General features: G+C 34.9%; 1 protein-coding gene across 1 annotated transcript; it reads left to right on the top strand.

The window, feature by feature from the left end:
* The first annotated feature begins 4,772 nt into the window (after nucleotides 1–4,772).
* On the top strand, nucleotides 4,773–7,548 carry LOC107808617 (uncharacterized). Its single transcript, XM_075256507.1, has 5 exons — nucleotides 4,773–5,011; nucleotides 5,410–6,120; nucleotides 6,335–6,399; nucleotides 6,488–6,684; nucleotides 7,096–7,548. Exons 1-5 carry the CDS (start codon nucleotides 4,773–4,775, stop codon nucleotides 7,546–7,548), a joined length of 1,665 nt encoding a protein of 554 aa, XP_075112608.1.
* The last annotated feature ends 3,609 nt before the right edge of the window (nucleotides 7,549–11,157 follow it).

The following is an 11,157-nucleotide window of genomic DNA, read 5'->3' as shown; positions in this document are numbered from 1 at the left end:
TGGATGATGGCATAAAGAAATATGCATTGGGGTTTAGGTACCTTTTCTTTTATTACGTTTGCCTCGTTGCCAGAACCAGCTATTGACTAGGAAAGGCATGTGTATTGTCTTTTTGATTTTTAGAAGATATTATATCGAGTGAAGTTGTTCTCCCAAGTGTAAGCTAATGAAATTTTCAGGGTCTCAATTTCTTGTTCTTATCAGAAAAGGTGCAATGTAGTTGAATGACAGTAGGAAAATTTATTATAAGACACATGAAAAGGGTTGTCGACTAGTTGTAATCCTGGGTTCGCTGGTCCTGCATAACTCAATACTTTGAGGTCGGGCAACCCAGTACATAAAGCTCCCGTTATGCGTGGGGTCCGGGAAAGGATCTGATCACAAAGATCTATTATAGATAAGTACTAGTTATGTCAAGACTCTCCTTCAATACTTTGAGGTCGAACTTTATATATATGTGCAAAAGAAAAAGTATAAATAGGATTGATATACAATTCAAAATTCATTATTTCATCTCTTTAAACACAACATTTAAATTCAAGATCCATCATTATTTTTAACAGTTGAAAAAGTGTCACAGATAGTGATCATGAAAACCTTGAGGGTCGTTTTGGTTAGGAAACAAGTTATCCTTGGATTAGTTATCCTGGAACTGTTATTTCATTCTTCCATAGCGATAAAAATAACACTACAATCCCGGAATAACTAATCTCATATTAGTTATACTATCATTTTATCCCAACCAAACGTGGGATAAACTCATCTCAAATTTAATCCCGAAATTGATTATCCCTTATCCCTCGTACGAAAGAGCCCTAACATTGTTGCTTTGGTGGTCCCCCCATTTTTTGAATAAAAAATTGTAGGTGATGTTGGGAGAGGGAGCAGACACTGAAATATAGTGGTCCATTCATAATAGTGCCAAATATTTTGTTAGAAAGCATCCAAAGTATTGAAAGGATTTCTCAAAGGTCTCATCAACGTTGGATCTTTTTGGCATTGGGCCAGTGATATTGCAAATAAATAGATGAGAAACAAAATTGTAAAAGTAACATATTTCATCAATCTTTAAACCCTTTTATGGAGATGTTTCCCTTTATCTATTGGCTTTGTTCTGTCCGATTTGAGTCCATACCATACCAATTGAATGCCTGCGCATGTGCTATCACGAACTAGTTTTCTTCCCTGGAATGGACCACCCCATCACTTCTGAACATGTCTTGCCCCAGTCACCATTATCATTCTCCTGCCCCGAATGGGGTGACCTAGCAGTCGATGAAGTGGATGAAAATCACGAGAAGTTAATTTTCAGTTGTAAAATAAAAAATACTATAGGAGATCTCTTTCCCGTATGTTTAAACCTTGATTGAAAGCGTCACTTGATATCAGTACTGATATGAGATAACAAGTACCTGCTGAAATAGTCGACATGCTGTTAAATTGACCGCGACATCGCCTTAAAAAAATCATGTTCTTACAAAATTATGGGGATATATTTATTTGTTTCCATTGAGCAAATTCTAAAACGAAAGAAATGCTATTATTCCCAGAAAATAATTAGAAGCATCTTCTTGAGAAACAAAAAAATAAACCAGAATGTTGTTTTCCAAAAACGTTTCTTCCAATACACAGATAAACCAATTTTTCCAAAACCAAATCCCAACACACATTACAAAGAAAAACAAAATCAAAGTGGTTTTTATTTATTTATTTATAATCCAAACACCATTTTCTAGTTTGCACAAACATACAAAATGTAAGCTATATAAAACAAGGGAATTTACATAAGAAATTTTTTCATCCACCTATCCTGCTCCATGTGCAATGTGCACTTTAAAAATCAAGCTGTGCTATCTTCAAGTTGATTTTTAAAATGCTAATATATTCATTTTTTCAATTTTCGAAATAAAAATTGAGGGCCAAGAAAGTACCAAATGATCATATATCAACTAGGATTATTTAAAAGCTAATTGCTTAATTAAGAGGCTGTTGCAAATGAAGATTAGATCCAATTTGGCTAATAAAATTTAAAATAAGGTTGAATCAAGCCAATAAGATGATAAAAATTTCATGATACATACGAGTTAGATCGAATATGTACCATTTGTCTCATTTAGTTTTGAATATAAAAAGCATGCACCCAATTTGTCTGTTTGTAGTGTTCTTTTTCTCCTTCGCTTTCCTTGTTCTGTTTATGAATAAAAATCGGGGAAATTGTACAGTTAGCTACCAATTAGAGCTGTATTTACTCTTAAATTACGGTTTAAAATGTATTTACTCTTTAGCCAGTGCTTTAATAAACTTTTACCTATCGGACGAAAATACCCATGTGCTAGACATGGTGTCCTTAACTTCATGAGTGCTGTGTAAATATTAAGGACAAAGTGTCCTGAATAAGCACCTTTTGTTTTAAACTTTAGGCATGTCCTTAACTTCATATGTGCAATGTAAATGTTAAAGACATAATGTCCTTAACTTCATGAGTACTGTGTAAATATTAAGGACAAGGTATCCTTAACTTCATGAGTGTTGTATAAATATTAAGGACAAAATGTCATGTATTTACACCTTCTGTTGTTAAACTTTAGGACATCATGTCCTTAACTTCATGAGTGTTGTATAAATATTAAGGACATGGTATCCTTAATTTCATGAGTGCTGTGTAAATATCAAGGACAAAGTGTCTTGTATTTGCACCTTCTATTGTTAAACTTTAGGACATCATGTTTATTGGAAGTTAGGAGGTTAGAAGTTAGTTATTATTGGGGCCTTAATGTAATTACTAGAAGTTAGGGGTCTCTTTTATTATTTTTGGTTTTCCTAATTAGTTGCACATACAGAGTTAGTTAGTACAGTAATAATCAGTTCAAAAATTTCCCAATTTCCTTTTTCTTCTTCCTCACGCTCATAATGCTCTCTAATGGCTGAATTTTGACATGGTATCAGAGCCATGGAGACTGATCCGTGAGGTCGAAAAATTTCTCCACCTAATTTACTGTTTAATTCAATTCACTCTCTTAATTTTCGATTCGAATTTTTTTCTTTTAGTTTGAGAAACATTGCTCTAGAACTGGTGCGTTAATGGCGACGGAGAGAATTGATCATACGCATCCACTTTTTCTTCAACCTTCATACGCGCCTAGGTTGATTCTTATTCCAATTCAGCTTACAGGATGGAGAACTATGGATTGTGGAGCAGATCGATGCGTCTTGCTCTCATAGCTAAGCGGAAGCTAGGGTTTGTAACAGGAGCTTGTGCCAAGGAATCGTTCGAGGAGAATCTCCGTGAGGAATGGGAAACTTGTAACGCGATAGTGCACAACTGGAATATGAAATCTGTTTCGAAGGATTTGCTTAGTGGGATCATTTATGCATCAGATGCACATGCAGTTTGGGAAGACCTACAGAAGCGTTTGATAAGGTAAATCGATTGCGTATTTTTCAATTACACAGAGCTATTTCGAGGTTATCTCAAGGAGAGAATTCTGTAGCTGTGTATTTTACTAAATTGAAGGAACTATTGGCAGATTATAATGTATTGCTACCATATCTGAACTGTGGTTGTCCAAAATCTAAATAGCATATGACTCATTTACAACAACAAAGAGTTATGCAGTTCCTAGATGGACTAAATGATACATATGATCAGGCTCGTAGATAAATTCTAATGAAAACCACTGAACCCATACTTAATCAGGCTTATGCACTTATAACACAGGATGAGAGTCAGCAATGTACAAGAGGTGGCGTCATAGGTCATAAGATAGATCCCTTAGCCATGCGAGCAGGAAAAGATCAAGAATTTCGTGGAAGAAAACCATATCTGCAATGTAAACACTGTCGTATGAAAGGGCATCCAAAAGAAAATTGCTACAAGATAGTAGGATACCATGAAGATTTCAGAAGAAGGAAAGTTTTTCATCCTAATGGGATTCTAACTGCTGCAAATCATGTGGAAGGTTCTGTGAATCATGAAGAAGGATATGTGGCTCAAAGCTCACAAGGAGTATCACAGTCTAAAGGAGGAGATCACTTTTCACAGAAGCACAGTACCAACAGATCCTAGACTTGCTGAACAAAGACTCGCCACCAAGTGACATTAAGACTCAAAATCAAGTAACTGCTGCATGTATAATTACTACATTATCTTCTAGTATGCATGTTTCAAACAAAAGGAATGATGATTGAATTGTAGATTCAGGAGCAACACATCACATATCATCTACTTTAGATTTAATGAGTGGTGTAAGAAGAGTAGATGATAGGACATGAGATAAAGTAACATTGCCAAATTGTGTGACAACAAAAATTGAGCATATGGGAAGTTCATATTTGTCAGATGTTGATAAGCTGGAGAATGTTCTACATGTTCTTTATTTTAAGTTTAATCTAATGTCAGTGTCCAAGTTAACTAGAGAACTAAAATATGTTGCCACCTTTTTACCCACACTATATGTGTTTCGGGACCTTTACAATGGCAGGGTGAAGCGATTGGTAAAGAAGATGATGGTTTGTATATACTGAAAGGAAGAGGAATCAGACTTTTAGCAGCTAATGTGGATGTGAGAGGTTCAAGTGGTGAAACCGAATGCTTGTGGCATGAGAGATTAGGCCATGCTTATGTTCCTGTTATGCAGCACGTTTCCTTTTTTCATAATAAAGCAGACGATGATATGCAGAATAAATGTATTGTTTGCCCTTTAGCTAAATAGTCTAGACTTAGCTTTCCTAATAGTGAAAAAAGGAGTACTAGAGCTTTTGAATTGGTTCACATGGATGTATGGGGACCATATAAGAAGAGCACTCATGATAGGAAGCATTACTTTCTTACAGTTGTAGATGACTTTTCTAGAGCAACTTGGATTTTCTTGATGCAGTTTAAGAATGAAACTATTGTTTTCCTGAAGCAATTTGTTTACATGGTTAAAACACAGTTTGACACTTCTGTCAAGGTCTTGAGAACAAACAACGATAAGGAATTTTTCAACACACAGTGGAATGAGTTCTTTTTGTTAGAGGGGATTATTCACCAAAATAGTTGTGTTTATACACCCCATCAGAATGGAGTAGCTGAAAGGAAACACAAACATATATTAAATAATGTCAGGGCCTTAAAGTTTCAAAGTCATATTCCATACATGATTTGGGGGGAGTGTGTACAAACTGGTGTTTATATAATTAACAGTTTGCCTACTAGAATATTGAATAGAAAAAGTCCTTATGGAATGTTGTATGGTAGAGTACCTTCAATAGCACATCTAAGAGTATTTGAATGTCTATGTTATGCCACTAATCTGGTACTAGATGAAAGTTTGTTGCAAGAGCAAGAAAAGCTGCTCACATGGGGTATTCAACTACTCAAAAGGGCTATAGATTATATGATCTAACTACTAGAACCTTCTTCATTAGCAAGGATGTATCTTTCAGGGAGAATGAATTTCCATTTAGGAAACTAGAACAACAGCATCTATTCACACTAAATGATTTTGGTGCTAGTTTTTTGGAGACAGAATTGCAGGTTCAAACAGGTGGACTACCAGAGGTGACCAATTCACCAGTAGAGGGAGGCAATAATGGAGATCATGATGCAGCACCACCAGTAGAAGATTTGGAAGAATCATTGGTACCAAATGAATATCATGATGTTATACCAGAACAGGAGACAGAAACAGATGGATCTCCATATACATATGGTGTACTGAACAATGTTGAAGATATGCCTGCTGATTCACCTATTCAAGGTATACAAGATGGTGTCACCGAAGATGCTCAGGATGTGCAAGATGCACCTATGACTGAGTCTGGTTCTAATGCACCAACTAGACAGTCACTCAGGATAAAAAATTCACCTATATGGCAAAGGGACTATGTACTGCAGCCACAAAAGTCCTCAAAATACAACTATCCAATCTCAAACTTTTTGTCTTATGAGAAGATGTCCTCAAAGTACAGAAGTTATGTGTCAGTTTTTTCAGTCCTGAAGGAGCCTTATAACTTCAAGGAAGCTATAAAGAATGAGAGATGGATCACAGCCATGAAACATGAGATACAAGCATTAGAAGATAATAAGACTTGGGAGGTCGTTGACTTACCACCAGACAAAACTTCCATTGGGTTCAAGTGGGTGTACAAAATAAAGTACTAAGCTAATGGAGAAGTTGAAAGATTCAAGGCATGACTAGTAGCAAAGGGATACAATCAATAAGAGGGATTAGACTATCATGAGACTTTTTCACCAGTTGCAAAGATGGTGGCTGTTAGATCTATGATAGCCTTTGTAGCCTTAAAAGATTGGTCATTGTACCAAATTGATGTTTTAATGCTTTCCTTCAAGGAGACCTATTTCAATAAGTCTACATGAATCTGCCACAAGGTTTCCAAAGGCAGGGGAAGCAAAAGGTGTGTAAGTTGCTTAAGTCTTTATATGGTCTCAAGCAAGCATCAAGGCAATGAAATTTGAAACTTACAGAAGCATTGGTGGGATCAGGTTTCATACAGAGTACTCATGACTATTCTATGTTCACCAAGAAGTCAGGCAAGGATATTTTCATCATTCTCATCCATGTTGATGACTTGCTACTGACTAAAAGCAATAAGGACTTGATTGATGAAGCTAAGGCAGCTCTGTATCAACAATTTAAACTCAAAGACCTAGGAGAATTGAGGTATTTCTTAGGCATTGAGGTATTGAGATCCAATCATGGAACACTGCTTAACCAAAGAAAATACACCTTAGAGCTCATCTCTGAGTTGGGCTTAAGTTGTGCCAAGCCAACATTAACACCACTTGAAGTCAATCAGAAGCTCACCACATAGAATATGACAAAGCCACTGGAGTAGAAAATGCAGATCCCTTGACAGATGCAAATAGCTATCAAAAATTTATAGGGAAACTCCCCTACCTCACAGTCAGTCGACTAGATATCAGCTATGCAGTGCAGAGTTTAAGTCAATTTATGCAACTGCCTAAGAAGTCATATATAGAGGCTGCATTTAGAGTGGTCAGATACTTAAAATCTACACCAGGAATGAGAGTTCTATTGAAACAAGGGCATGTTGATACATTGACAGTTTTTTGTGACTCTGACTGGGCAGCTTTTCCGAATGACAAAGAGGTCTGTTAGTGGATATGCAGTTAAACTTGGTGATTCCTTGATTTCATGGAAATCAAAGAAGCAACACACTGTTTCACGAAGCAGTGCTGAAGCAGAGTATCGCAGCATAGCATCAGCAGTTTCACAAATAGTGTGGTTGTTGGGGCTGTTCTCAGAGTTGGGAGTGTGTATTCTTAAGCCTGTCACATTATTCTGTGATAGCAAAGCAGCGATGCAAATAGCTACAAATCCTATATTCCATGAGCGAACCAAACACATAGAGATAGACTGTCATTTTGTTTGTGAACGTATCAAGGATGATGTCTTGGTTACTCAATATGTTTCTACTAAAGATCAACATGCAGATCTCTTCACCAAAGGGTTATCATCTGTACAACATCGGTTCTTACTACACAAGCTGAGAGTGTTGAACATTCTCCACCCTCGAGCTTGAGGGGGAGTATTGGAAGTTAGAAAGTTAGAAGTTAGTTATTATTGGGGCCTTAATGTAATTACTAGAAGTTGGGGGTCTCTTTTATTATTTTTGGTTTTCCTAATTAGTTGTATGTACAGAGTTAGTTAGTACAGTAATAATCAATTGGAAAATTTCCCAATTTCCTTTTTCTTCTTCCTCAATATCATGATGCTCTCTAATGGCTGAATTTTGACAGTGTCCTTAACTTCATGAGTGCTGTGTAAATATTAAGGACTCGTGAATTTAAGGATACCATGTCCTCAATATTTACACAGCCCTCATGAAGAAAGGGTAAAACCGTCTTTTTGTATTAGTTTTATATTTTTGCTTAGCATTACAAAAGCTAGATAAAAACTAAATATCACATTAAAAAGTGACTATCCACGCCATTTCTACATAAAAATCGGACTGGATCCTAGCACGATTTGTGTTATTAAGGTTCTCCAACTGTAATAAAAATATTATTATTACGTGTGAACAAACAACTAAATTTATCATTAAAGTATATGTTTAACAGAAAAAAATAGGGTATCATATATAACATGCAAACTATTAGGGAACAAGACTAAATATGATTCTTGTTGATTACCTTTAGATGTGTTGTCCCTATTCCTCCTAATACAATAGATATATCATAATCTGTATTAACAAATAAAATCTTTTTTCCCAAGTTTAATAATTTAATTAACTCTAATTGTCTTTTAGGTGATCTAATATTATCAAAACTTCTATATCTATGAAAATTATACTCCAAAAGAAATACTAACATACTACAATTATTAAGATAACACCAGGAACACAGGTACACAGCTGTTGCTTCTAACTTCCTTTTTCTTTTAATTGATCCAGTTATGGACTAAAGGGTGGGCAAGAGGACCAGGTTTATAAAACTTTATAGGTTTATTAATACTAACCAATAAGACAAACTCGACGGGTGTACCATTTTTTGTATAATATAATTAGTAGGCACCTAATAGGACAAATCTATTATAAAAATATAGTTAATTGATGTTAAAAATTATTGGCACATTAAGCATGTGTATATTTTTATATGGCTCCTTTTTTTTTTTTTTTTTGCAAAGTGGTTAGCGAAAGTAGAATAATAATTTAACGAAAATTTTAAATGAAAAAAATCAAAATATATTAATTCAATTGGTAAAAAGATAGGCGCCTAAGCACAGTGGGGATTTAGCCTTGGATTCTTGACCAACTAATTGGCTTTTCTTCACTAAGAACACTATAGTTCTTGACTTTTGGAAGCTTTAGATTATTAAATCACTTGAATATTAATAATTAAATTTTTAAATCAAAACATGCTTTAGTAATTTATTTTAAAAATCTCAAGGTATTGAGCTGGTTTACAGTTAAGATGATGGACACAATCAACCATATGAATGACGCCCACCGGTCATTTTTCTTCCTCGGCAGCACGGTGCACTAAGCTCCTACCGTCTTTTGCTATGGAGTTTCAAATAACAAGTGAAATCCCAGAACAGAGATTGTATTTCAATTACAAAGGCTAAGGACTCGTTTGGTCAAAGAAATTTTTTACTTTTTTGGGATTTTTTTTAACTTTTTTTGGAATCTTATGAAAATTTTAAATTTCACGTGAAGTTGAATTTTAAAATTTTTTAAAAATTTTAAAAACTCCAAAAAATTTATTTCAAATCACTCACAAAATTTAAAAATAATTCCAAATTGTATTTATGTCCAAACGCACGCTAAAAATGACTGTTTGTAAATTTTTACCCCATCACACATCCCCCATTGTCGTAATAAACTAGTGAATATCACGTGGTCCACTGACTTTGTGAACTTTTCTCTGATACGTGCCCTTCTATGTATAGTCCAAATGAACAGACGGACAAAAAACGTAACCACAAACGTAAAAAGACTGTACAAGCAAAACTCTCTTCGTTTTTTCATTTTTTCTGAAAGTAACTCCATTCCTCGCAAAATGTCATGATTTTATTTTAGGGACACGTCAAACATATGTATTATATTTATCATTCGTAATAAATTTTCAGTAAATTTATCATTCGTAATTATATTTGAATTTTATAATGATGATAGGTTATAATTGCGTATTTTAGTCACTTATCGCACTTTAATTTACTACACTTTAATTGAGTTTAAGCTTTAATTGCTAGTGTTTTGCACTAATTGCGTGTTTTATGCCTTGTAGGAGTGATTCCAAGTTATGTAGATGTTATGGAACGAATTAGAGCTATTTGGAGCTTTGAAGTCTGAAAAGCCCAAAGTATTAAGCCAGGATCGTGTTCGGGGGTTGAGAACCACGTCTGGATATCAAAAAGGCAAGAAAATCTGTACTCTAAGAAAAAGATACAACCGCGGCACATGGGGCAGCGCGTGGCACGCCACGGCTGTGTAAATTGCTGTTGTTGTCAATTTCACACGCTCCTTAATAAACCCCACAAGCATACCGCATCGCCCTATGCGGTGCACATGTGCAATTTTTACAGAGTCGGAATCCTATTTCTCGCAGGAAAAAGTTTTTTCGTCTGGGCTCGACCCTACTTGACATAAATACATGTAAAAACGTTATTTTTAGGACTTTTAACATACTTTAGTCCTAGGGAGAGCACGAAGCCGCCGTGGATGCCGGGATTCATCAGATTCTATTTTTCTTCCATTGAACTTAGTAATCTTTACGTTTCTTTGGATGAATTATTGTTTTGCTATCATGTCTATGTTGAGCTAAACTTCACGTTCTAGGGTTGTGGTTGTCATGAATATTGAAGTTTATTAATTATATTACCGTTAATTCTAGTTATCATCTTTGGTTGTTTCTCTAACTCTATGCATAATTGCTTAATTATTTGGCCAACAGTTGAGTTCTATTTACTATATATGCTATACTTGGGAAAACCGTATTTATATTAGAGTAGAATTAGAGAGAGCTTGTTTCTGAACCTGTGACTCGGGGAAAGATTTCACGGTTAGGATAAGAATATACCTAACAGTCTTGCTTAGTTGAATACCGTATTATATTCGTTCATAATAGATTCAAGATCATAGAAATATATAATTGATATGTTATGGATAGACGGATAGTATTGTGGGAACATGCTATTTATATAAATGATCTGGTCAACTAGTAATCATAGATAATTTGAATTAACAAGTGTAATTACGAACTCGATAGGATTGATAAACCGACCACAACCTTGAAATCTATATCTCCCTTGGTTACGTGTTTAAATTTCGCAATAGTAATTGTAATAGAAAAACCAACTTTCGATTATCTTGGACATTAAATTGATTTTGGTTTACTTAGCTAACGATCAATCTAAGTCTCTGTAGGTTCGACATCTGACTTTTGAGTCACTTTATTACTTGACGACCGCGTACGTGTGTATTTGGCCGCAACAAGTTTTTGGCGCTATTGTTGGGGACTTAGTTATTGATTGTTTATCTAAGTTTAGCTTTTAGTTGATTTTCGTTAAAGTTTTTAATTTTCTTATTTAGTTAGTATTTTTTTTAAACTTATTTTCACATAACATCTTGGAATGAAAATTATTCGAATGATGGTAATTCTTACTATAATGATCCTTGTCCATATTGTGG

This window comes from Nicotiana tabacum, chromosome 6 (genome assembly GCF_000715075.1).
Source record: "Nicotiana tabacum cultivar K326 chromosome 6, ASM71507v2, whole genome shotgun sequence".
In the NCBI taxonomy this organism is placed as follows: Eukaryota; Viridiplantae; Streptophyta; class Magnoliopsida; order Solanales; family Solanaceae; genus Nicotiana; species Nicotiana tabacum.
This window is presented reverse-complemented; position numbering and strand designations above follow the sequence as displayed.

Excerpts from the sequence above, each read along its gene's own strand:
- LOC107808617 (XM_075256507.1), top strand. The coding sequence starts at position 4,773 with ATGGATGTATGGGGACCATATAAGAAGAGCACTCATGATAGGAAGCAT. Across the intron at positions 6,400-6,487 it reads AAAGGCAGGGGAAGCAAAAG|GTTTCATACAGAGTACTCAT; the intron begins GTGTGTAAGTTG and ends TGGTGGGATCAG. Across the intron at positions 6,685-7,095 it reads GGTATTTCTTAGGCATTGAG|CTTTTCCGAATGACAAAGAG; the intron begins GTATTGAGATCC and ends CTGACTGGGCAG.